This window comes from Eptatretus burgeri, chromosome 17 (assembly GCF_056783735.1).
Source record: "Eptatretus burgeri isolate ZD-2024b chromosome 17, Ebu_testis_v1, whole genome shotgun sequence".
In the NCBI taxonomy this organism is placed as follows: domain Eukaryota; kingdom Metazoa; phylum Chordata; class Myxini; order Myxiniformes; family Myxinidae; genus Eptatretus; species Eptatretus burgeri.
Genome location: NC_140977.1, coordinates 30,954,166 through 30,982,036, shown reverse-complemented (window position 1 = coordinate 30,982,036; position 27,871 = coordinate 30,954,166). Strand labels below are relative to the sequence as shown.

The window sequence follows — 27,871 nt, the reverse complement described above, 5'->3', positions numbered from 1 at the left end:
GATTTCATCCTTACTTTTTGCTTGTTTGGGTTCCTTCTGATTACTCCACTGCAGGACTGCACCTATTTGGTCTTCCATTTGATTTGAATTTAATTTATTTTAATCCCATTCTAAATTAAATTGAATAATGTATAATAAAAATAAATGTCATGGGTCAGGGTCAGGTGTCCGATCAAAGCGGGGTTGCATCAAAGCGGGACGTCTTGGTACCCGGTCATCACTGCCAGCAGTTATGAAGTGGCAGTTCTAGTTAAGTCTCTTATTAATTATGTAACACACCGGTATACAAACAGCACACAATATACACGACACAAAACAAGTCCTGGCGAGGGTCTGCAATCTTGGATCGCTCTTTTTCTTGTTTTAATTATTTTTACCCTCGCTGGAGGAGAGTGTTACCTTTTTGGTCCGTTTATCTGTCTGTCTGTTTGTTACTGAGCAAAAAAAAAAAAATTGCCAAGTATGTTGATCGGTTTGGTTGGTTAGTTAGTTAGTTTGTCCGCTCGTCGACAGCCCAAACCACTCAGCCGATTGTTCTAAAACTTCAGCAGATTGGAGGTCCCTGCGAGGTCCCGTGACAAAGTTTCATAAAAATAAGTCGACGTGAGGTCAACATCGTGATAATGATTATGATTCATAATGATAATGATGATAACGATCATGGTATGTATCTCTTAATTACGTCCAATTGCAATGTGAGTATGTCTATTAATTACGAACTGTTTGAACGTGAGTACGTCTATTAATTACGAACTGTTTGAACGTGAGTCGGACCGTGAGTACGTCTATTAATTACGAACTGTTTGAACGTGAGTCGGACCGTGAGTACGTCTATTAATTACGTACAATTAGAACTTACCTTTTGGATTTTAAGACCCTGAGAGACGTTTACATATTTCGACCTCGACCTTTTTTTTCGACTTTTTAAACCCCTTTAGACCCCTTGAGACCTTCCAACCTTCAGACCCTCCGACCTTTACACATTTTCAGACCTTTGTCCTTTAGTCCTTTCATTTAGTAAATCCTTCTATTTATTTGAGACACAAAAGAACTGCCGAGGATCTGCAATCACTGATTGATTGCTCTTTCTATAGTTTTTAATTTTTTTTTCCTGATGACCGAAGAACCCGACGGACGGGTTAACCCCCCCCGCCCCCCATAATTTGCGTATTTTAGTATTGGTTGTGATTACCCCTCTACCCCCCCCCCGCATCACCACCCTCACCCCCCAGGAGCGGCTGTGCCATACATATTTACATCGACAGAATTGGGGTCCTCCAGTCGTCCCACCCACCTGAACCGCCTGGACGATGATTTTTTTTTTACCATCATTAAAATACAATGTATACATTTTAATTCCACGTCCATATCGCTTTAAAAGCCTGAGATGAGCTCCAGGGATGATTGAAGCGCCAATTCGGGTCGACAGACTCAGCCACGAGACTGATGACGTCGACAGCACGAGGTTCGGTTCAACTTTCTGCTGACGTCACGGTTTGTACCTCGGACCAGCAGACCGCGGCGTGAGGGGTCCGAGTGCCGAGACCATGTTTCTCAAGATCCATTTGGGTTTCACGAGCTCCGTGTGGTTCCTGAAAGGCCTGAGAGAGTACACGAGGTAAGCGGTGCCGTGCGGTGCATGCTGCCGGGCGTGGTATCCGTGCAAACACAACCAAACAGCCACTTAAAAAGTTTACACATGATCTTTGTGACGAACACGAACGTGTTCACGTCATTCGACGAGGTCGTGTCAACTTGCTCGATTGTATTGTGGAAATATAGAGATATGTTTGTAGGAACCAAACAACTGAGAGCAAGAAACTTAGTAACTGAACTGAACAACTTAGTACCAAGTAGTGCCGTACCTTTACCGGTACCGGCTAAAGTACGAACTTAAGGCCCAGTCACACCTTGACGTTTTAGCCAGCTTATGCCGATTTTTGGAAAATTTGTCTAAAACGCTGGTACACGTTGAATACGTTATGGGTAAGTTTTGATAACATTGAGAGCATGCTGAAAAACACTGTCATACGTCGTAGTACGCTGGCTTTAAACGTTGTACTTTTCGGTTGTCCTCAAATTTTCCATGTTTGAAATTTTAAGACTTATGCCAGCGTATGACTCACACGTTCCGCATAACGCTGGCCAGAAGTTGTAGGCACGTCACGCGATCGTTGACACACGTCGACACACGTTACTTGTAAGGTGCTCATAAGTCGAAACACGTCGAGGTAATGTTTAGCGTCAGTGTTCCAGACTCCCTGGTTTTTTTCTTCCTTCCTTCGGTATGATGGTGATTTTGACACTTCGATTTCTGGTGCGGTTATAATATAATATAATTAATAGGCTGCCGCTCAACGATTTAAATCATAACCGCACTGTACACTGAACACCATCATACCGAAGAAAAAAAAAAACCGGGAGTCTGGAACACTGACGCTAACCATTACCTCGACGTGTTTCAACTTATGAGCACCTTACAAGTAACGTGTGTCGACGTGTGTCAACGATCGCGTAACGTGAGTACAACTTATTCCCATCGCATGCGGAGCGTGTGTCATACGGCAAGTACGTCGTAAAATTTTCAACATGTTTAAAATTACAAGACGTACTCCATTTAATACGACGTATGATAGCGTACTTTAGCGTTCTATTCACGCATACCAAACTTACCCATACCGTATTCGACGTGCGCCAGCGTTTTAGACGCATTTTTCAGAGGTCGGCATACGCTGGCAAGATCGCCAAGGTGTGACTGCGATGTTGACACTTCCATTTCTCCGGTGGTTATGATTTGAATCTTTGTGCAGCAGCCTTTTCATAACCTACGCCACGTGATCGTCGGCGATGCGTGCAGCGCGCTATGCATAAGTTAGACTATCGTTGGGCATAGGTTGTGAAGGCCGACAACAGGTTCAGCATTCGTTGGTATAAGTTGTCTATAAGACAACGAAACATTCAAAGTCTGTTACTAATATGTTATGCATAAGACCAAGTTGTTATGAATACGTCCGAATCTTTAAAAAAAAAACATCAAAAGTTCAACGTAAGCCAGCGTTTTACGTACATTTTAATACGTTGCCATTGCTGGCTAAAACGTCAAGGTGTGACTGGGCCTTTAGAAAACTCAATTATCCCCTTTTATATTTATATATTTGATCGGAAGTGTATATAGACGGGGTGTGTTCATTTACCAAGCAGGCAGCTTGCGCTTGCCAAGCCAGCCATTCCTCAACAGTCTCAAATGGAGTGCTCACTTTGCTCAAGCCACTTGGCGAGCAAGAAACTTGGTCTACAATAAACTTAGTAACTGTACAACTTGATCTACAACAAACTTAGTAATTCAACAACTTAGAGCACGAAACTTCGTAATTGAACAACTTGGTTCTCAAGAAACTTAGTAACTGAACACCTTGGAGAAAGAAACTTCGTAACTGAACAACTTGTAGGAACCAAACAACTGAGAGCAAGAAACATAGTAACTGAACAACTTACTCCACAAGAAACTTAGAAAGTGAACAACTTATAGTACTCAAACAACTTAGAGCACGAAACATAGTAACTGAACAACTTGGAGAAAGAAACTTCATAACTGAACTTATAGTAACCAAACAACTTCGAGCAAGAAGCTTAGTAACTGAACAACTTGGTCTTCAATAAACGTAGTAACTGAACAATTTAGAGCACAAAATTTGATATTTGAACAACTTAGTGTCCAAGAAACTTAGTAACTGAACAACTTAGTGTCCAAGAAACTTAGTAACTGAACAACTTATAGTAACCAAACAACTTAGAGCAAGAAACTTCATAACTGAACAACTTGGTCTACAAGAAACTTCGTAACCGAATAACTCAGAGAAAGAAACTTCATAACTGAACAACTTATAGAGACCAAACAACTTAGAGCAAGAAACGTAGTAACTGAACACAGCCCTGGTCACGGTAACTTTTACTGCAACGTTATTTTACCCGTAAAGTTGGTTTGGTTAATTTAGTGTTTTTCAGCATTTCAATTTACTGTGCGCTCAATGTCAGCATCTCAGAATCTAAATTGAAAAGTTTATATGAAGGTTTGTTAATATTGTTAATTTACTCTCATGGTTATGTGCTCTGTCCGATTGTATCCTGGGGTGTGTTACATTACCAGTCGGTTTGTAGAGTGCTCACCAAGTGGCTGAAGCACTCCAACGAAACGGTTGATATAAGGAACAGCTTGCTTGGCAAGCGATAGTAAGCCAATTGGGAATGGAACACACACGTGATCATGGTTCGTGTGAAGCAGAAAGGCTCATGGTATTGAAAAGACTTAACGCAGTTTACTTCCCACGTATATCTCAAGACCAAGGACACCACACCAATGGCTTTAAGAAAATGACAGGACTGAGTCAATCAGACAAGTGTAGGTTCTGCAAGGTAGAAACGGAAAGTACAAGCTACCTCCAAACTCGTATCAGAGCAGCTGTACACTCAAAGGCACAACAAGGAATATCAAGTAATCCACCGGTATATCTGCTAAAGTCTCCATCCATTCCAGAAAACTCATGGAAACATGAACCAAAAGCAATCGCTGAAAACAAGGAAGTAACGCTCACATACGACCTAATGATCCCATCAAGTGTGAACATAGAAAACAAAGCAGTGCAACTGGATATAATACTGAGGTACAAATATGAACAAATGGCATTGCTAATTGTGGTATCAGTTCCCAGCAATTTTGGCCTAAACAGCACAGAGATCAAGAAAATGACCAAATACCAAGACCTCAAAAATGAAGTGAAAACATCCTGGAAGCTGAAGAATACCAAAATTGTACCAATGCTCATTGGAACAACGAGAATGATGAAAAAAATAACCATATAAAGATATTAAAAATCATCCCTGGGAATATTACTACAAATGAACTTCAGTTGGAAGTTGTTTGGGGCTTGGTGACGATCCTCAAAAGAGCCCTTTTGAGAACAAGAAAACTTCCATAAATCATGATCCCTCACTGAAACGGAGGTGGATACTTTGAGACCTGGGGGGACTCCGTTCCACCTTCTGAAACTCGCATACGGATATAACAACTAACGACACACACATACATCCCTCTCCCATAAATGGGTGGAACAACAAATCAGCTCTCATCAAATCAATGATCCCAGGTGGCTAGGATTTATACATAATTAACTCTCCTGCTCAGCTAGTCCAAATAAAGCTGCCTAAAACAACCAAGAAAAGGTACACAAGGAAAGTCCTATGCTGTTCCAAACCCTACCTTCCTCCACAGTTGCAGACATCAAAAGTTGTACATACATGAGAATCCCAATGCAACCCCCCCCCCCCCATTTAGCAATCACAGTGGTTGAATCAAGGGTAAATCATCAGCAACAGTGTAGATAGAAACTTTATGGCTGAATTATTATTTTTATTTCAAAAAAGGTTGAAAAAGTCAAGACCAAGAAAAATATCAAGAAACCAAGGAACCAAAGTCCAGAAATCAAAACAATAATCGACATGTCAAAAAAAAAGGGACACAAAATCAGGAAACCACAAAATCAATAACAAATCGAGTAACTGAGGTGCAATCATCAAACAATCAGTAAACCAGAAACAGTAAATCAGACCACGAATCGGGGCACAAATAACAAGTCAAGGAGAACCAAATAATTGTAATAAATCAACCCTAATAACGAATCAAGTGACAATAATAATAATAATAATAATAATGATGATGAAACAAACAAGAATTTGCTACGCAAGGCAATGAAGATTTGAAAAACCAAAAGAAACCCACCCACTATCCCATGACATCAGACACCGAAGCCGAACTAAACAAAGGGTGCAGCCCCCCACTCGACAAAGCAAACAAAGGAAGGACACTCGAAAGAGATTTTTAAGAGTCTTATTTTCTTTAATTATCAACAACTGACTGCGAACTAACACTCCTGGAATATACTGACTCAACAACCGACTGCTAACCGCAGTCGGAAACACGCAAACACAAGACTCATCAAGGACTCAGTCCACCTCTGGAAAAGAAGAGGACAAAAAAGGTAAATCAAACCAAACCAAAATCAAGCTCAAGCAAAAGGAAACCCCAATGCCCCTTTACCCCCCAACCCTAAGGCCGAGCCCACGAGAGGCCAGCTCAAGAGTGAAGTGCCACTAGCTCCCCGGGATGCCCCCGAGGTGTGTGTGAACCAGTGAGAAACATGTTGGGGGAGGAAGTAACCACAAGGACATTTTCCGGTTCCCTGGATCCACCCCCACCCCTGTCCACAGAAGCACCCATTTTGTTTGCGTAGCTCTGTGGGAATGAACGGTAAGTGTGCCCAAACCCTTAACAGAGGTTGCACTTCACCTCTTTGTTGCAGCGCTCTCTCAAATGTCCCACTCACCACACTGTGTGCAGACATCCACTTTGCACCCAGTAACCAAGTGACCAAGTTCGCCACACCTGCAACATGATTTTGGCTGTCCTGCATTATAGACTTGGCCTCGGCATATGGGAGACCGTGCCGTCCTCCCTCGTCCACAACTTGACTGTATTGTTGAGTTCCGGTCCAAATGCCGAGGTCATTCTGGATAAACTGTACTTTGCCACGGATATCCACGTAGCGACTGAGCCAAACCTTGACATCATAATCACTAATGCATTCATTGTACAGGCAGACGGGCACAACTCTCTCCTGGGTTTCTGAGAGAGCCTCGATCGCCCAGTCTGCCAGCGACCCAGCAGACTCGATGGCAGCCAACCTGCGCTAGAGCTTGGCAAGACCCTGCTGCGCTGTCTGAAAAGACGCATCAAAGCCACGGGTGATGGAGATCAAGCAGAAAAAGTCCACAGCCTTAAATTTCAATGTTCCCAACATGTTCCAACTGAAGCTCTCGCTGGCCGGAACAGCTCCATCTTTCAAAAAATGAAAACTGATGCAATTATGATGCCTGCTCGCCATACTGGGGTTCTGGGGAGGCTGGGGATAACACTAGGGATGAAAGGTGGAGGGAGCAGAGGGGAGCACGAGGCTCCTTCCCTCCTGGGCAGTGGGTGAGGCCCACTAGACATCCTCCGGGCATCCTCCCACTCAACATCCTTCCTGCCAGGGGAAAGCAGGAAGGGAAAAGATGAACGAAAATGTAGGACAAACAAGACAAAAAAAATAAATGAGAAACAAGCAGACAAGATGGGGAAGTAAAAAAAAATGTGAAAAACAAACATAACAGAGGGACAGTAAAATCTCGGTGCCGGAATCACAGTGCAAACCCGGCACGGCCGAGGCTCAGAAGCATGTACCATACACATTATCCATACTCGTGAACATGCAAGTGCTAAAGGCACAATCACATCTCTCACCCGTAATTGGAGGGAGTAACCAATCAGCTCTCACATAATCAATTACCCCCAGGTGGCTAGGATTTCCATAAACTAACCTCCACGCTCTTCTTGCATAAAGCAACCAAGAAAAGTGACATAGGGGGGAAATATTCCTCCCCAAATGATCACAGCCTACACAGCTTGTCCATACTCCATCCTCTAAATACTGAGCGCCAAGCAAGGAAGCATCACGTCCCATTTTAAAAAAGTCTTTAGTGTGACTCTTTGGCAGTCGCGTTGAGAGGGTGGGGCGGGGGGATTCGGGGGTCCACTGCCTCGGGGCCTGGGATCCGTTGAGGGGCCCGAGCTTGTCGTGTAACTGTAATTTTTAATACAAATGTAAGAGAGAAAGGGTGGGGGTGGGGAGCCCCAAGGTTGTTTGCCTCGGGACCCAGGACCCATGCTGGCTCTCGATGCCCCTGTCTGCCGGGGTTGCAATCGAAACGGCGACCTCCCAGACTCAGAGCAGACATCAAACACGAGCTCTCACATTCTTCAGCCTCTAGAGTGAACCATCAGTTTTACACCATTGTACAGGTTGAGTAACCTGAACGTTTATATTCCAGGAGTGGTTATGAGTCTGCGGCAAGTCAGTTCAACCCCGGTGATCTGGATGTGGACGTCACCGGCCTGTCTTTCCTCGTTACCGGCTCCAACAGTGGCATCGGCAAAAGGACAGCATTGGAGATCGCACGGAGAGGTGCCTATTAATTTTGTGAGCAAAAGAGCTTGGAAGCTTAGCAGTTGACATTTGTGGTAGCATGCGATTCATAGTGCTGGATTAGTTTGACAAACAACAACTATATTTTGAAACCAAGAAGCTGACAATTTCATAATTGGAGTGTGTTTCAGGCTCTTTTGTCTTCCACATGGTCATTTTGGGTGTGTTCCATTCGACCTTGATTATGATTGTGCATGGAAATTTGGGATAACCAACTCGTAATATGTCTTGAAACTTGAACTTCCTGGTGAGCATGCCCCATGCCCCTTGTACCAGACATCTTGGACTAAATCCGCTGGGTGAGCGGCAAAAACAATCATCGCCCTGCATTTTGCGTGCCGTGTATTTTAATCTGGGCTTCCTGGCATATTCAAATGCATCCATTGATATTCCCACCATTTGTGCACATCTTGCCCCACGTGTTTCCAGGTGGAACGGTCCACATGGTTTGTCGTAACATGGAGCGGGCCGATGCAGCCAGGACACAGATCATTGAGGAGAGCAAGAATGAAGTAACATCCTATCCAATATTTTTTTTTGCTGTTATCAATTTCCGTCTGACAGTTAATTTGATACTAGATATCACCTCATGGAAGAGTGAGATGGCAGAGGATAAAATGGTAACTTATTGATGGTGTGTCCACAGTTGGACAAAAGGAGTAAGGGAATAAATGAGAGACAGAGAGACAGAGAGACAGAGAGACAGAGAGACAGAGACACAGAGACACAGAGAGACAGAGAGACAGAGAGACAGAGACAGAGACAGAGACAGAGAGACAGAGACAGAGAGACAGAGACAGAGAGACAGAGACAGAGAGACAGAGACAGAGAGACAGAGAGACAGAGAGACAGAGAGACAGAGACAGAGAGACAGAGACAGAGAGACAGAGAGACAGAGAGACAGAGAGACAGAGACAGAGAGACAGAGAGAGACAGAGAGAGACAGAGAGAGACAGAGAGAGACAGAGAGAGACAGAGAGAGACAGAGAGAGACAGAGAGAGACAGAGAGAGACAGAGAGAGACAGAGAGAGACAGAGAGAGACAGAGAGAGACAGAGAGAGACAGAGAGAGACAGAGAGAGACAGAGAGAGACAGAGAGAGACAGAGAGAGACAGAGAGAGACAGAGAGAGACAGAGAGAGACAGAGAGAGACAGAGAGAGACAGACAGACACTGACAGTGGACTTGAAGCACAAGATGGAGGGAGATTTGGACAAACAACGGGTGTGCAGAGGAATGGGAGGGAAAGAAAGGAAGCATGGGGTGAATGAATACAGGTAGAAACTCTAAGGAACGACAAACTCGAAATTTGGAAGGATGAGGGTTTGGGGAGAAAGGTGGGGTGGTTAACAAGGGTGGAAAAGATCATGGTTTTGGATTGGGGATGATCTGAGATGGTGGTGAACAGCTGTCTTGAAGACCTGGAGGGAAGAATGAGATTGAAGAGAATGTGGAAGTTGGTTCTGTGGAATGTGGAAGGTGGGAAAAAAGGGAACTAATGAGTGGAAGTGAGCAGTGATCCTGGATTTTGGGAGTTTCACCAGAAGGGGGTTGATGGTGGACCAGGTGGGCTATGCAGAAACCTGGAGGTGGGGGGGAGGGGACAAAGCACAGAAAGCGCAGAGGGTGGAAGACCAGAAAGTCGAAGACAGAGAGACCACCAACCTGTGTGCGATGTGAAAGGGATGGGCCCATAGACGATCAGCTTTATCATGAGAAATTCCAATGATCTTGAAAGCCTTGGTTTTCATGGCGTCAATCTCAGCAATGTGTGAGGCAGGGAAGCCAGCCCAAAGGGGAGAGCAACCCTCCATCAAGCTGCAGATGAAGGTTTTTTTAGGTGGATCAGAGTTCAGGTGTGCCAAGGAAGGACTTTATACAACGGAGGATGCCCAGTTAGCTAACAGCTCGGTGACTGGCTTTGGAGGTCAACTTGGAAATGTGGTTTGCTCAAGAAAGATCATGGCTAGTCGTGAGACTCAGGAGTTTCAATGACTGAACTTAATCAAGAGGATCGTCAATAAAGTATATGGGAGCATTTGCCAGATGGTCTTTATAGAGATAGAGATAAATGGATGTCTGGATTTAAAGACATATTTGAAGTGTAAGGTGAATGCCCCGGTTAGAATAGGTGTACCATATCCCTGTGTGTCGTAAGAGGCGACCAGGGTTGCGTCAGGAAGGGCATCCGGCGTAAAAACCTATGCCAAATCATTATGCGGACAACAAAACGAATTTCCATACCGGATCGGTCGAGGCCCGGGTTACCAACGACCGCCACCGGTACCGGTGGTCAGCAGGGTACCAGTGGAAATTGTGCTACTGCTGGGCGAAGGAGGAGAAGGAGACGGGGAAGGCGAGTCCGGAGGCAGTGGGAGAGGGGGAAGGGTAGAAGTGTGGAGGTGAGAGTTGGAACTCTGAATGTTGGGACGATGACTGGCAAAGGGCGAGAGTTGGCTGATATGATGGAGAGAAGAAAGGTGGACATACTGTGTGTACAAGAGACCAAGTGGATGGGGAGTAAGGCTCAGAGCATTGGTGGTGGTTTCAAACTGTTCTACCATGGTGTGGATGGGAGGAGAAATGGTGTCGGGATAATCCTGAAGGAAGATCATGTCAAGAGGGTATTGGAGGTGAGGAGAGTGTCTGACCGAGTGATGAGTGTGAAGTTGGAAATTGAAGGGGTGATGATGAATGTCATCAGTGCATATGCCCCACATATGGGGTGTGAGATGGAATATAAAGAAGATTTCTGGAGTGAGTTAGATGAAGTGGTGGAGAGTGTATCCAAGGATGAAAGAGTGGTGATTGGAGCAGATTTCAATGGACATGTTGGGGAAGGGAATAAAGAGGATGAGGAGGTGATGGGGAGGTACGGTCTCAACAAGAGAAATGTGGAAGGGCAAATGGTGGGAGGGTTTGCACTAAGAGTGGAAATGGCAGTGGTAAACACGTATTTCAAGAAGAAGGAGGAACACAGGGTGACATACAAGAGTGGAGGAAAGTGCACACAGGTGGATTACATCTTAAGTAGGAGATGCAACCTGAAAGAGATTAGTGACTGTAAGGTGGTGGCAGGGGAGAGTGTAGCTCGACAGCATCGATTGGTGGTCTGTAGGATGACTTTAGAGGTGAGGTTGAGGAAGAGAGTGAGGGCTGAACCAAGGACCAGATGGTGGAAGCTGAAGGAGGAAGACTGTTGCGTGAAATTTAGGGAGGAGGTGAGACAGGCGTTGGATGGTGGTAAAGATGGGTGGGATGATTGGGCAACGACAGCAGAAGTTGTGAGGGAGATAGCTAGGAAGGTACTTGGTGTGACATCTGGACAGAGGAAGGAAGATAAGGAGACTTGGTGGTGGAATGAGGAAGTACAGGAAAGTATAAGGAAGAAGGGGTTGGCGAAAAAGAAGTGGGATAGTCAGAGAGATGAAGAAAGTCGGCAGGAGTACAAGGAGTGGCGGCGAAAAGCAAAAAGAGAGGTGGCTAAGGCCAAGGAAAAGGCATATGACGAGCTGTATGAGAAGTTGGATACAAAAGAAGGGGAAAAGGATTTATACCGATTGGCAAGACAGAGGGACTGAGCTGGGAAGGATGTGCTGCAGGTTAGGGTGATAAAGGACGCAAAGGACGCAAATGGGAATGCTGACGAGCGAGGAGAGTGTGTTGAGAAGGTGGATGGAGTACTTTGAGGAGCTGATGAATGAAGAAAATGAGAGAGAGAGAAGGTTGGAAGAGGTGGAGATAGTGAATCTGGAAGTGGGGTGGATCAGTAAGGATGAAGTGAGGACTGCTATGAAGAAGGTGAAAAGTGGAAAGGCGGTTGGCCCAGATGACATACCAGTGGAGGCATGGAAGTGCTTAGGAGAGATGGCAGTGGGGTTGTTAACCAGATTGTTTAATAAAGTCTTGGAAAGTGAGAGGATGCCGGAGGAGTGGAGATTAAGTGTGCTGGTTCCGATTTTCAAGAATAAGGGTGATGTGCAGAGCTGTGGAAATTACAGAGGGATAAAGTTGTTAAGCCACACCATGAAGTTGTGGGAAAGAGTCGTGGAAGCAAGGTTGAGAGGAGAGGTGATGATCTGTGAGCAGCGATATGGGTTTATGCCAGGAAAGAGCACCACTGATGCGATGTTTGCTTTGAGAATGTTGATGGAGAAGTATAGGGAAGGCCAGAAGGAGTTACATTGTGTGTTTGTGGATTTAGAGAAAGCTTATGATAGGGTGCCAAGAGAGGAGTTGTGGTATTGTATGAGGAAGTCGGGAGTGTTGGAGAAGTATGTGAGGATCGTGCAGGATATGTATGAGGACAGTGTGACAGCGGTGAGGTGTGCAGTAGGAATGACGGACCGGTTTAAGGTTAAAGTGGGATTGCACCAAGGATCGACTCTGAGCCCTTTCCTGTTTGCAATGGTGATGGACAGGTTGACGGACGAGATCAGACTGGAGTCTCCATGGACCATGATGTTCGCGGATGACATCATGATCTGTAGGGAGAGTAGGGAGCAGGCTGAATCGAGCCTTGAGAGGTGGAGGTACGCACTGGAGAGAAGGGGAATGTTAGTCAGTAGGAGTAAGACGGAGTACATGTGCGTAAATGAGAGGGAGGGTGGTGGTATGGTGCAGTTGCAAGGAGTTGAGGTGGGGAAGGTGGATGGGTTTAAATACTTGGGATCAACTGTCCAAAGTAACGGAGAGTGTGGGAGAGAAGTGAAAAAGAGAGTGCAGGCAGGATGGAGTGGGTGGAGAAGAGTTGCAGGAGTGATTTGTGACAGAAGGGTAGCTGCAAGAGTGAAGGGGAAAGTATACAAGACGGTAGTGAGACCAGCTATGTTGTATGGTTTGGAGACGGTGGCGCTAACAAAAAGACAGGAAGCAGAGCTGGAGGTGGAAGAGTTAAAGATGCTACGATTCTCGTTGGGAGTGACGAGGATGGATAGGATAAGAAATGAGTGTATTAGAGGGACAGCGCAGGTAGGACGGTTTGGAGACAAAGTGAGAGAGGCGAGATTGAGATGGTTTGGACATGTGCACAGGAGGGAAACGGAGTATATCGGGAGAAGGATGTTGAAGATGGAGCCGCCAGGCAGGAGGAGAAGAGGAAGGCCAAAGAAGAGGTTCATGGATGCGGTGAGGGCGGACATGCGGGTGGTTGGAGTGTCAATGGAAGATGTGGAGGATAGAGCGCAATGGAGACAGTTGGTCCGCTGTGGCGACCCCTAACGGGAGCAAGCCGAAAGAGGAAGAAGAAGAAGATTTGAAGTGTAAGGTGAAAGAGGTGTGCGGTGAGTCTGGATTTTGGGAGTCCAAGCAGGATAGGGTTACTGGAAGAATATGTGCATCCAGGAGGAGTCTCGGAAGGTCGGAGGGCTGAGGGAACAGAGGCTGCGAGACCAGAGGAGAGGGGGTTAAGGAAACCAGACAGGTCACCGACCTTTTTTTTTACGATGTGAGAGCAATAGTCATCGTACTTTGGTAGTTTTATCTACTTGAATCGTGCATTCAAAAGATGTTTCATTTGTAAAACCACCATTTATCCTGTGCTCGTTAAGTTTATCTAGTAGGCTGACTGTTTGTTTTTTTTTCTAATCAAATGACAGGGTTACATAACTTTTCCTTTCTTAATCCTCATTTGGTAAACATACTATCATTCAGTTGATCCCTGATGGCATATAATCCTCTTTTCTTCCTCCTTAGAATGTGTTTGCACATATTTTGGACCTTTCTCAGCCTCGGGATATCTGGGCCTTTTGTGCTGATTTTGCCGGGCGGAACGATCATCTGGACGTGTTGGTATGTGTGATGTTTTTGGCTGGTCTCTCAATTGTCAGTGAATGTGTGTATAACAAGTGTATACACACCGGTTGACTTGAAGCTTTTAAAGCGGCATTTGCCTGGCCTGTCGTACTCGAATTGGATGACGAGGCCTTTTTGTTTTTTTCACTGGACTCCAAACTCAAGATGGAAACGACTTGACAGGACCCAGGACTTGAACCTTTAGACTTGGATCTTTGAACGTGTTATTCAGTACAAGGAAATGAACAGGAGGGAGAGGGTGGAGGTGAGGAGGGCCAGGTCGATTATAAGAGTGTAGGACAGGGGGACGCCATTATGGGGTTCACGTTTGAGATGAAAAGTCGTCGTCCCCACCTCATACTGCATCCCTATCTGTTAGTTATTGTAACCATGAAACTCAGACCAAAAGGATGTATATAACGTGACAGCCTAAAATGATTTCCACCGATCGTGTGACAAATTGGTTCAATTCCAATGACTGTCCCTTGTTTCCTCTGCCACTGAAGGTGAAGGAGGTTATGTTTTCACCCCTTTCTGTTTGTTTGGTTGTCTGTTTGTCTGTGTACAGGATATCTCAAAAAGTTGTAGATGGATTTGGATGAATTTTGTGGACAGGTTGGGTGTGTGATAAGGACGAACTGATTAGATTTTGGTGAAGATCCGGATCCGGATCTGGATACGAGAATTATTTAATTTTAAAGGCAGTGGTGGATGTGCAGTGGGTGCATGCAGTGGTGGAGGTGCAGCATATGCAGGCAGTGGAGGTGCAGTGGGTGCAGGAAGTGGTGGAGGTGCAGTGGGTGCAGGAAGTGGTGGATTTGCAGCAGGTGCAGGCAGTGGTGGAGGTGCAGTGTGTGCAGCCAGTGGTGGAGGTGCAGTGTGTGCAGGCAGTGGTGGAGGTGCAGCAGGTGCAGTGGGTGCAGCCAGTGGTGGAGGTGCAGTGGGTGCAGGCAGTTGTGGAAGTGCTGCGGGTGCAGACAGTGGTGGATGTGCAGCAGGTGCAGACAGTGGTGGAGGTGCATCGGATGCAGGCAGTGGTGGATGTGCAGCAATATAAATTGGTAGAAATGAGGTCTGGGAGACAGTTTTTGTGGGTGATGAGATTATTAAATATGTTGATTCTTCCTTCCGCAGAAAGGATTGTATACGTTGAATACTGTGTAGTTTTGAAGGAGCGGGAGTTAGGGACATTGAACGAAGGGTAAACGATATTGTATCTGGTCATGGCAGGAAGAAGTTGGTTGTGGTACACCTCGGTGTGAATGGTGTAGGAAAAGTTTACTCAGAGATTTTGAAAAATAGATAAAAGGATATTGGGTAAGCGGCTGAAAGCAAAGGATTGTGATGTCATGCGTTCTGGGATCGTCCCAAGATTAGGAAACAATATAGAAATTATGAGCAGAGCAATAGACGTCAACCAATGGCTGGAAGAATGGTGTAGGGAAGAAGGTTTTACATTTAGGAAGCAGTGGGAATCATTTAGGGGACAAATGGAGTGTTTGCGGAATGATGGCCATATGGTAAATAGAAAGGGGGCAGAAAGGTTTGCAGCGGGACTTAAGGAAGGAATTCAGGATTTTTTTAGATCAGCGGAGGGTGAGGAAGCTTTAAGGAAGGAACGGATGATGTAATTGTGATGAGTAAGGCCAGACAGGAAAATATAATTTCAGGAAGGGAAAAGTTAAACATATTCTATACCAGAAGTTTAAATAATAAGATGGAAGAACTTGAAGCCAAAGTAAATAGCGAGGATTACTATATAGTTGCAGTGAGTGAGACATGGTTTAAGGAGGAGAGTAACTGGAGAGCAGGATTAGACTAGCCCTAGCTGGACTCAGCTATGAGGAGCGGCTGAAGGAGACAGGGCTTTTTACACCAGAAAGAAGGCGGTTACAAGGAGATAAGATGGAGATGTTTAGGATAATGAAAGGTATCAATAAAATAAGTGCAGATGAGTTATTCAACAGAGTGGACAGTGATAGGACCAGGGGCCATAGCTTGAGAGTGAAGAAGAGGAGAGTTAAGAAGGTTGTAAGGCAGGGCACTTTTACTCAGAGGGTAGTTCATGCATGCAATGGTCTCCTTGGAAAGGTAGTGGCAGCAGAAAAAGTAGATAAGTTTAAATTAGAATTAGATTGGTACCTGGAAGTTCTGGAGATGGAGGTGTATAGGGATGTTGATGAGACTTTTAAGCAGTTTGAGCATCGATGGGTGATTTGGTGCAGTGTACGGAGTACTGTTGGTGGGGGTCTCGTCAAGGGGTGTTGTGTGATTGATGTATGTTTTTAACGAAGACCATGCCCCTTCCCCTGAGGGGAGAAAAAAATACAAAAACTACAAAAAGTTAAAATAAAGTTTTTTTTGGCATTTTCTTCTTTGGATCTTGTGTAGATAAATTAGTATGGTGTTCATGCAGGCATGATGGGCTGAATGGCCTCCACCTGTGTCTGATTTCCTTATATTAAGTGATTCTTCACCATTAAAAGATAGGGCCCAGAATGATATAGTGCTGTATAGCATGATATTTCAAAAATGTATTGGGCCCAATATGTTCTCATGGACCAGGCATTATGTGGCGGAGGTATGCGCTCCACCGAGTGCCCTTCTAGTTTTATATACTTTATACTTTCCGAAATTAGAGCGTTCATAGAATACTTTACCCCACAGTCTTGAGAAAAAGGACATGTGAAGGGTCTTTTAAACTCGTTCTTTGTGCTTCTGAACATGATCTATATTTCCTACGAGCCACCACTTTGTCTGAATCTCAATATTCCCAAACGCTGAGAGTGCGAGCAGCAAATTTTATTGGTTGAAATGGCATAAAATGACGTAATAATTTGTCCAAGAACTGCTAAAACGGAGGTTTTTGGAATTGGAAACAAAGCGATTTGTGTTCTCGGGTTCATGTATATAATTTGTGAATAAAGTAGATTGGGGGAGAGGGGGCCACACGGTCCTTTTGGAGAGAGATATTGAGAGTGTGAGATTTGTCAGGATTGAAAATTGTATTTCAGGTGTTTGACGATCTCGTGACTTTTTTACGGTCTGAAGAGAGGGAAGAGGCTGCAGCCTGCCTGTCTGAGGGATGAGGGATGTCATGGCAGAGGGTGGAGTCATCAGCAAATAGATAAAGAGTATTTTCCAAAGAGTCAGAGAGATCATTGATGAAGATCAGGAATAGGACTGGAATCAAAACATTGCCTTGGGGGAACTCAAGCCTTGACATGGAGAGGGAGATGAAATGACTCTGTTGAGTGCCACACGTTGGCTACGAGAGTAGAGGAAGTCGGTAAGCATTGTGTGGAGTTGGCCTTGGATGCCACAGGCAGACAGTTTGGAGATCAAGGCAGAATGCCAGACTGTATCAAAAGCACAAGATATGTCCACAGAGATGACTGATCTCATGCTCTGATATTGAGGGCCTTCATCCATTGTTGGGTGAGTCGAAGCAGCATGTCTAAGGTGGAGTGACCTGGTCTGAAACTAAATTGTTGATCTAAGATGGGGTTGTTGGAGAAAAGAAAGGATTTCATATGAACTGCGATGATGGATTCCATGACCTTGCTGATGATTGGAAGTAAGCTGATTGGTCTGTCATGAGGGGATCAGTTTTTGCACCTTTTTATGTTGTGCAGTGATGGTGGCTGATTTCCAAGCAGATGTAAGATGACCGAGTGCAAATGACAGGGTAAAAAAGATAGAGTCCAGGACCAGTTGGGGACACAAGACTTGGAATCAAACAGAATTGAGTCCTTCGACCTTCTCATGAGCGGTGTCACCTGTGGTGCCATTTGAAGATAGGGAAGGGATGGAAGGGGAGCATACTCGAGAGAAAGACTTCAGAAGGTGTCACCAGGTTTTAAAAGAGGGAGACAAGTTTGAAAGTTCATTCTTGAGGTTGGACACATGTTATTTTCTGGTTCTCCTGAGAGTGGACACACTTGTTGCAGACATTTTGGAAAGCACCGAGATTGTCTTCAGTCGGATTTGCCTTCCATGAAAAGAACACGTTATTTCAGAGTAACTGCCCCTCCACAGGAGTCAGTGTACCATGGGTGGGAAGAAGGGTAGGATAATTGAAGACGAGATGGGATGACTGCGTCGGAGTGGCGACCCATCCAGGATTGTGCCCAATAGCCCAGCAGCACCGACACTCTGTGCAGAGTCTGGTCCCAATAGATGGATGGATGGGATAAATCTGTGTGAGAGAGAGAGAGAAAGAGAGAAAGAGAGAAAGAGAGATTCTGTGGAAGATTTCCCAGGCTGAATTAACATCAGGGACAGTAGACATGGGAGATCAGTCCTGAAGAGAGATGGCTCCTTGTAGTCCCAGCCAATCTTCTTGAGTGAAATTCCAGACTCGTTGGTGTTGAGGCAGCTCTCTGAGAATAGCCAGAGATGTTGACTTTCACAAGCACATGACCAGATGAACCAATTGGAGCAAAGTAAGAGCAGGAGAGATTTGCTGTAAAGTTACTCATCACCAAGTCCAGAAGGGAGGATTTGCCATTTTAAGAAATCCGGAAACTTTGTCAATCAATGGAGAGATCATTCCTGTCCGGTTGTCATTTTTTTAAACATCACTTTGTGTAAAGGGCAGCACGTTGGATATGTCACCGTGTTTGTGTTTATTTGGCTCTGCAGGTGAACAATGCGGGGTGCATGGTACACGAGCATGAAGTTACTGATGATGGCCTCGAGAAAAACTTTGCGACAAATACACTGGGTGAGCTGGCCAAGACTGAGGGGGCGAGATGTTTTGCTTCACTACATTCCCCTTCTCAAAATGTCACGTCACCCATCTTCTGCTTCCTCAGAAGGTGCCGGAGCCGTTATGTTTTCGTGATGTCCATCGGGCTGTGCATCCTTGTGTGCGTAGCAGATTTCCGTTACCGTGATAACTTGTGAACTATTGAAGGGACTCCAACCAAACTTGGCATATATATGAAGTGTAATACAAAGATGAGTTTATTAAATTTTGGGTTTAAAAGGTCAAAGGTCGATGGTCATATGTCCTTTGAAACTCATTCTGCAGACCATAACTCGACTTAGAAGCATCTGATGTTGTGTCTCTTCTTCTTGTCTTTCTTCTCTGTGTGTGTGTCTCTCTTTCTCTCATGGCCTTTAATTGAGATCAAACGTTACAGTGGGTTGACATCCACCATGGGTCGAGGCATTCACATCAAATGATATTTTCTATTTGTTTAATGGCATGCACTATCAGGACATTGAGTACATTGAGGATGTCAGAAGACCGCCATTGCACATTTTGTAACGAGTCGGCCATTGTGTCACCGTACCCTGTACCAATTCTCAGTTCTTGCTCTGGTCGAGGGTTACTTTGCAGTCCCATGCAGATGTGATGTGATGTGGGAGGCGGTTTGCTCACTTGGAGAATTTCAACATGTGGTGTCTATTCTGCAGGACGTAGCGGTTTCACGACGGAATTCCTGTGCACTTGTAAGAATCTGTTTGTTGTAGTTGTGTGGATTCCTCTGCATCGTCATCACCAAACTGGTGTTTAATGGGATGATTTGTGTCATCCATAGGAACCTACATCCTCACCAGTGCACTCTTACCACTGCTCAAAAAGGCAAACAAGCCACGTGTTGTAAGTTGTTGAAAAAACACAACCTTTCTCATTGAATTTCATTGTACATCTACTCGTGTATAGCATTGTGAAGTGGGACGGCACTCGGTAGAGAACATACCTCCACCAGACTGAACAGTTTACGTGTTGTATCCCACTGATGGGTCAGATCTGGATCCGGACCTGAACCAAAATCTCAGCAGCTTGTTTTTGTCACATCCACCAAATTTTGTGGATGTGTGTCAGCAGCCTGGCTAACTATCTTGCCGAAAGATTTATTGGGTAATGTTGATGAAGGAATTTTTTTTGTCATTAATTTGAATGTTGGATCACATTAATGAAAAGAACCCGGTTCATACTTCAAGGACAGGTAAAAGTTATAACGGGGTGTGTGGACATGGTGGTCACGATGGGAGTCTCCTTACATATTGTTATAATTGGTGATTATAATTACTGAACAACAAACCAGACTCGGTGGTGTAATGGTTAGACCATCTGCTCCAAGACTGGGAAGTCGGTTTTTCGAACCCTGGCCGAGTCATACCAAAGAGGTACGTGCTGCTTCCTTCCTTGACACTCAGAATTTTAAAAATGGATAGAACTCGGACAATCAATGCTGGGAAGGCAATGGCAAACCACCCAGTACAACCCCCCCTCCCCACACACACACACACACACACACACATTTCATACTATTTAACAGTACCTTAGAGCTGTTGGGATAACCTAGAAGGGTGCACACTCACCTCTGAGCTCGCCTGGCATTGGCTCAGAGGTTAGGGTGGTGACTTGGGACCCTAGGGTCCTGAGTTCGAGGCTTAGCGGTTAGGGTGGTGGCTTGGGACCCTAGGGTCCGCTGAATTAACACCAGGGTGTTGACTCAGCCTGTCATCCTTCCGAGGTCGGCAAAATAGGGGCACTGCATCAGTGGCATAGCCATACCCTTAACCAATGATGCAACCAGCATCCAAAAAGGCTGCACACAATGGGAACCTCTAAACTGTCTTGTTTGGGTTTGAATCTCAATCCAGCTAAAAATTGTCATCCCAGTGTTTCACAGGCAAGGTGAGTAATGAGTGTGCGTTGCATCCCTCGGATGGACGTTAAACTGGTTGTCCTGTCTGCCAGCATTAGTCTGTGGACGCTGAAGATCCCACGATCTCCTTCCCGAAGAGTAAGCAAGCCATCCCCAGTACCATGAACAAATTCCAAATTCCAGCTCAATCTTACACAAGGGGCATTACTGCACCCCAGCAAATGATGCAACCAGCAGCCACGTGCTGCATATGAAAGGAAAGGAAAGGAAGGTATACAGCACCTCGTCTGCTTTCATGCCACTTAAAACAGACAACCCTCAGAATTTTTGTTGTTTCACTTTTCTTGAGATATCTATAACAAGGAATGTTTCAAAACTTATTTTCAAGAACACAAAAACAACTTATCAAGTCCTGGTGGTTCCTTGTTACGTCCGTCTCTGAGGTGTGTTCTCATCGTCCCTCTCACCGAATGTGACTCCATAGGTGCAACCGATTAGTCAAGTATATACAGAAAGTATCCGTGCACCCCCCCCCCCCAGGACTCTACCAAACCAACTTTTTTAGCTTCCTTTTATGGACCTTTACACATTTGAGATGTTAACAAAAACATTTCCTGGCACTCTGGCAATATTCAAGATGGTGTCCAAAATGGCCGCAAAAATGGGTAAAATCAAAGAATATGGTATATAACATCTCAATGTGACACATTGGAAAAATAATCATTGGGATTTGGTTCCTGGTCATTAGTAACTAATGTCTGATGATTGGATTTTGTTACCATTTTAAAAAATCCAAGATGGCGTCCAAAATGGCCACCAAAATCATATAAAATCTATATATTAATACTGAAGGACCAATTTTGTGCTCCTCCTCGCGGTCGCGTCACCTTTTTCTCGGTACTGTGACCTGGACTGAAAGAGACTTCGTACTTGTAAGAGTGCATCGCACATAGTGGCAATAGTCAACTTTCAACTCTGAAGCAGAATAAACACTTTTCGTTTTACATTCGTTTACATGACGACGTGTGACGTCACCGCTGAGAGGCGTCAGAACGTCATGACAACATCGGCCATTCGGTGACGTCATTACGTCTGTCGTCGACAGACCGTCACCGCTGAGAGGTGTAATTCCACTCCTCAAAAATAGCGTCTGCAATGTAAAACCCTCTTCTGCACATGCTGACTCCCTCAGAATGTGAATTTGACACAAAAAAAATGTAACAAGAAACATTGTATCTATATGTTAATACTGAAGGACCAATTTTGTGCTCCTCCAAGCGGTCGTGTCACCTTTTTCTCGGTACTGTGACCTGGATTGAAAGAAACTTCGTACCTGTAAGAGTGCATCACACATCGTGGCAATAATCAAACTTCAACTCTGAAGCAGAATAAACACTTTTTGTTGAGACGGGGGCGAGGAGTGAAGAGGCGGGGGCGGGGGATGAAGAGGCGGGGGGCAAGGTAAGCAAATTTTTGGGTGGGGGTAAACATATTGAAAGCAGGAGATGGGGGGATGGGGCGGGGGATGAGTGAGCGGGTGCTGGGGTGAATTAGGCAGGGTTGAGTGTGAGGGGGTGGACAGGGTGGCGGGGTGGCGGGGGCAAGTGGGGCGGGGAATCAAGAGACGGGGAGGGCGGGCAGTGAAGAGGCGGGGGCGGGGTAATTACATTTTTGGGCGGGGGTAAGCAAATTGAAGGCGGGGGGTGGGAGGCAGGGGGGAATGGGGCAGGGGATGAGTAGGTGTGGACAAGCACACCCTGTCCAGTCCATGTCCCTCGAGTGTGGGTGAGCTGGTGAGGGTTGTTGAATGAACGGAATCCGTCTGTGACGGGGTTTCGGCTAGTTGTATACAACAGCCTAAAACTAAGAATAATATACAGTAAATTAATATTTGGATTCATTGTAATATATGTTCCTGATTATTAGAAACTAATTAAATAGGCCTATGTGGTGATTTATGTTTTATTGCCATTCATAAAATCCAAGATTGAGTTCAAAATGGTTTTTAAAATGGTAAAATCATAGTAAATATCAAATGTGAGCCTGGTGTGGCTCAGTGGTTAAGGCGGTGGCTTGGGATCCTTGGGGTCCTGAGTTCGAGCCCCACTGGCTGCTGAGTTAGCATCAGGGGGGGTTGACTCAGCCTGTCATCCTTCCGAGGTTGGCAAAATGAGCACCAGTATCCTGGTAATTACCCCTGCAGGATCGAAGGCGACTAAAGGGTTGGCGTCAGGAAGGGCATCCGGCCGTAAAAAATATTGCCACAAGAAAGGGTACCATGATTGGAACCCACAAAAAGCTGACCCCTGCTCAGGGATAAAGGCTTTCAAATGGTGTGATGAAAGTAAATATCAAATGTCAGCTTCAAATAATCATTAATGTAATAATAATAATAGAGGGACAGAACTATGGAATATTCGTTTTGTAATTCTTATCAAGGATGTTTATTATTGTTATCGTACTTGGAATTAAAGATGGCGGACAATTTGAAAGCCAGAAAACACACACACACACACACACACACACACACACACACACACACACACACACACCCACCCCGATGCACTTTGAATATTTACATGCACTCAAGTATTATGTGTATTTTTTTCTCTTTCCAGGTTAGATTAATTAGCTTAGCAAGACCGTGGCGAGTCAAGATCAAGATCACAAGTCAAGATGTCAGACAAGCAAGAAAAATTTTAATGTAATTGTCAAAAGAAAGTTGTTGAAATGGAAAGAAAACGCAAACGAGAACATTGTGTCATTAATACGTCTGGAATAAAGCATGGATCGTTCACATATTTTTCAGACTTGACGAATCCAAATGATGGATTGGCACTTCTTAAAAATATACGGAATCGTCGCTTCGCTGAACCACCAGGTTCTTCATATCGAATGACAGATATCTGTCAGGGCATTCCTGATGAGATCCAGGAGAACGAGGGCTATCCTGAGGCTAACGATCCTGAAGCTCCTGGACATGGACCATCTACCAGCCTAGAAGGAAAGGTAAAGTGCAAGAAAGCATCAGAAAAGATCATTTTTGAACCTGATTGTATTTTCTGCAATACTGAAGGACGAATCCATGTGAAAAAGGCAGGTATCGACACAAGGGAAGACACCTCTTCATTTGAACGTGATTGATGGCAGAAAGTGCTGCAAATAGCAGAGGAGAACAATTATGAGTGGCTCTTAAGGTGAGTCCGAGGATTTGATTTGTTTTCAGCAGAGGCCCAATACCACCCAAAATGCAGAAAGCAGTATACAGCCAGTTATCAGAAATTAGTAACTAATAATCAGGAAGCAAATCCCAATTATTATTTTTCCAATTTGCCACATTTTTGAGATGTTATATACCGTATTCTATGATTTTACCCATTTTGGTGACCATTTTGGACGCCATCTTGAATATCGCCAGAGTGCCGGGAATTTTTTTTTGTTACCATCTCACATGTGTAATAGGACAATAAAAGGAAGCTAAAAAGTTGGTTTGGTGGAGTCCTGGGGCGGGGGTGGGAGGGATGGTGCATGGATACCCTCCGTAGATACTCCCCTAGATGGACACAAATCAAGATCGGTTTGGTGGCACCAGTTTTCTTCCGCCTCTCCTCGAGTCTTGCTCCATATTCTCTTCCGTTCATCTTCATTCAGTTTTTGTTTCACCGTACCTCTCGAGCATCCCACATTTTGTGGATATACCCGTTAGGTCATCGAGCATCCCACATTTAAGATTCAATGTTGGGTGAAGAAAGTTGAAGCTGCATTTACGTTTACAGCAAAGATGGAAGTTTCCAGAAAGTTTTCAGCAAATCAAATGCAAGCCAGGAGAGTTGAGCAATGCGTTTTGTAGCATTGATGGAATCGTGTGCATGCTCGTGCAACCCCAGGTGACCGTATCGTCTGCTGGGATGCTCGTCCAGAAGCTGAATGTGGAGGACCTGCAGCACGAGCGTGGAACGTTTGATGGCACGATGGTGTACGCCCAGAATAAGGTTCACCTTGGCTCGTGTTTACAAAAGATGCGAATGATGACTTTGATTGCATTACAAGGTTACGTAAAGTTATTCAGGCTCTCTGCCCTCCCAATAGAGGCAGCAGGTGGTTCTGACTGAACACTGGGCACGGTTCCATCCCGGCGTTCACTTCTCTGTGCTCCACCCAGGATGGGCAGACACCCCTGGTGAGGTTGACCCCCTTGACTTTGGTTCACAATTGCAGAAAACTCTTTTTATGCTCGCAGTAGTTCATTGAACGTTTGAGAAGCAAGGCAGCGTATCGCAGTCTCGCTTAGACTGTGGACATCGTTAGATGTGATCTGGCAGGGGGCATTGCACTAGAGTGTGCCGTTATTCCATCGGGATTTGTTCATCAGGTTCCTTGTTTTCATTGCAGGTGATAAGTATTTCATGAAAGATCTTTGTCAGAGATCCACCAAAATACCAAATTACATTGGAGGTTACCGGGAAGGTTGACCAATATCTCAACAGAACCTGGTGTGCTCGGCTTTTGAAGCTCCATTCTTCTTCTTCGTTCGTATGCAGCACAAGTTGCGGGGTGGCGTCATTGGCTGAGGGTGCGACTGTGTCACTGATGCAGTGCCCTCTGGTGGTTATGTCAGGAATTTCTTCAGGATTCTGGCAATAGCTTGCCTATTCTTCGCGAAGGACACTGGGGTCTTTACCATCCACCACCACGGAATGCCGGCAGATGGTACACCAATTTAATTTCCATCCAAGGGATGGTACACACATTAATGAATCACCCTGCCTGTTTTATTTATGGGTATGGAGCTTGTGGTTCCTTCATTTTCTGGGGGCATGACTGTGCCACTCATGCAATGCCAGTTACCAGTAAGCTGGTACTCATTTTGCCAATCTCAGAAGGATGACAGGCTCAGTCCACCCATCTTGTTAATTTAATGATGGGACAGGGGCTTCAACTCAAGACCCAAAGATCTTAAGCCAGCCACTTTAACTGTTAAGCCAACACCAATCTTACCCTGCCTATAAAACAACAAGATGACAGTTTATAGTCGGCTTGCGATTCAAACCTCGACGAGATAGCTTTGAGGCGAGAGCATGTACCTCTATGCCATCCTATCTACCTTTGAACCTCCACGAGAAGAGAGAAACACGTAAGAATGTTCTATAATTCTAGAAGTGTTTATTTGACGTCAATGCACTCCTGAACGGTTGGACTGAGTGAATTGAAAACTGGTGGTTGTATGCAGTGTCCCCAGGAAGGTCTTAGATGGTTTAACAAAATTGTAGTCGTAAGGCTTTAGGGTGGAGGAGAGCAAACCAATTCTCTCAGTGGTAATGTAAATGGCATAGTTTGGGTTTGCATAGTCCTGTTGTGGGTTTCCAACGCAACTCCCCGTGGGAACGGGTAATAGTAGGTCAGGTCAGGTATGGGAGCATGTGCCGGAGCAACGCGTTGCTGCGTCCACTTTCTGCCAGTACTCCAGGGGCCTCCATCTGGCCATCCCCCAGGCAGCCAACTGGCCCATCCCCATCTCCTTGAGATGCCGATCAACCTGCTGCAATCACGAGGCACGTGGTCGGCCCATTGACCTCCTCCACTCACGAGACTCCCTCGCCGAGAGGATTTGGTGAGCAGGATCAGCATCAGGAAAACAGAGCACATGTCAAAACAGCCACAGCTGACACTCACGGACTCGGTAGGAAACAAATCTCATTTGAGTCTCTCTCAGCAACCGCTTGTTGGACACAAAGTCTGACCAGCGATAGCCAAGGATTCTCTGAAGAGACCTGGTACCAAAGGAATTAAGTCCCCATCTCAGATCCCTGGTCAGAGTCCAAGTTTCACATCCATAGAGCAAGACTGGAAGCACCGAGGACCTGAAGCCTCGGACTTTCGTTCTCCCACACAGGTACCGACTGCAGCGCACCCCATGATCCAGTGAATCCATGACTCCCCTGGCCCGACCCAGAAGTCTGTTGACTACTGGCTCACAGCCAGCAGATATGAATGTCACTGCCAAGGTAAGTGAATCTCTCCGTGACCTCAACATCCTCACCACAAAAAGGAGAGCAGCATCCAAAATGTCACTGAAAGCCTGGATCTTAGTTTTGACCCAGGAAACCCATAATCCCAGCGGCTCTGACTCAAGCAGCACCATGAGGGCCCCCAAAAGTATATTCAGTCTCTACCAAAATAAAGGTCAGAAAACTGGACATTCCCAATCGATGCACCGCAACTTCATCTCTCCGACATCCTCCCCAGAATCCAGTCCATACAAGCACTGAAAAGTGTGGGGGCAAGTACACACCCCTGCCGAACTCCACTAACAACTGGAAATAAGTCAGAGATGGTATCACCACATCTCACAGCACTCTCAGTACCAGAGTATAGTTTAGACATCAGAACGATCAGTTTTGGTGGCACCCCACGAAGACCAAGAATCCGAAAGAAGGCATCCCGATTCACTGAATAAAACGCTTTATAGAGATAAACATAGGTTGCAAGCAGCCCCTGCTGAAACTCTCGTCTGCGTTCGGTGAGGACGCGAAGAGCAAGTATACGGTCAATCATCGCCCTCTTTGGTGTAAAGCCTGACTGCTCTGGACGCTGGTGCTCAAGTAGATGGTGGCGAACCCTATCGAGAATTATCCGAGCAAAGACTTTGCCCGGCCCTGAGAGCAGAGTCACCCCTCAGTCGCTGTTGCAGTCCTGGCGATCACCCTTCGTCATTCCAAACCCCCTCCCACCCCCCAATTCTGGGGAATTTTAACCCATCCACACAGAAGGGTTCTTCTCTCATCCGTTTAACCAGGATTCAGTATAACAAATTCTGTTGGTTGCATTTCTGGAGGGTAGAGCTATGGCTCCAATGCAGTCCTGCTGTGTGTTTGCAGTAATTCTAGGATACCTTGGTTTATAAAGCTACCTTACATCTACGAGGTTCCTGATCATTTTCATAGGCAAATAAAGACTTAAGCTAAGAGATTATGGAGCAACTTATGTTTATATTGCTCGAGATCCTCACAGTCCATCATTCACTTCTCGTGATTTTGTGGAGGCATTATTTACTGAATGTTTGGATCGGCTAGTTTGGAATCCTCTTACTTGCATCCTCGGCCCATAGCTGTACGAGTCGGCATGCCTGATTTCCACCGCCGGATGGGTCAGCGTTTGCGCACGGACGCTCAGGGTGCAGACACCATAATCTGGCTCGCCATCTCTCCTGCCGTTCAGCATCAACAAAGCGGAAAGTTTTTCCAAGGTTAGAGCAAACGATCCAAGATCATCCTTGGCTCACTGACTTGCTGTGTTTTGTGGGGATTTGCCAGCAGATACTCATTGGAAAGTCTTGAAGTGCAAAAGCAAGAGCTGTTGAAGGTGTTGAGTGAT

General features: G+C 45.4%; 1 protein-coding gene across 4 annotated transcripts in view; it reads left to right on the top strand.

Moving 5' to 3' along the window:
- The first annotated feature begins 1,378 nt into the window (after positions 1-1,378).
- The window catches only part of DHRS12 (dehydrogenase/reductase 12), a 29,809-nt gene continuing 3,316 nt past the window's right edge, over positions 1,379-27,871 (top strand). Inside the window, exons 1-9 of one of the 4 annotated variants that reach the window (XM_085860748.1) lie at positions 1,379-1,618; positions 7,924-8,057; positions 8,508-8,590; positions 13,773-13,868; positions 18,516-18,597; positions 19,421-19,482; positions 24,385-24,489; positions 24,587-24,677; positions 27,606-27,743. In XM_085860748.1, the coding sequence (XP_085716874.1) occupies positions 1,548-1,618; positions 7,924-8,057; positions 8,508-8,590; positions 13,773-13,868; positions 18,516-18,597; positions 19,421-19,482; positions 24,385-24,489; positions 24,587-24,677; positions 27,606-27,743 (862 nt within the window). In that variant the 5' untranslated portion in view covers positions 1,379-1,547. Of the gene's footprint in view, positions 1,619-7,923; positions 8,058-8,507; positions 8,591-13,772; positions 13,869-18,515; positions 18,692-19,420; positions 19,483-24,384; positions 24,490-24,586; positions 24,678-27,605; positions 27,744-27,871 lie in introns of all 4 variants that reach the window. The other 3 variants (XM_085860747.1, XM_085860749.1, XM_085860750.1) reach the window with 3 other exon arrangements.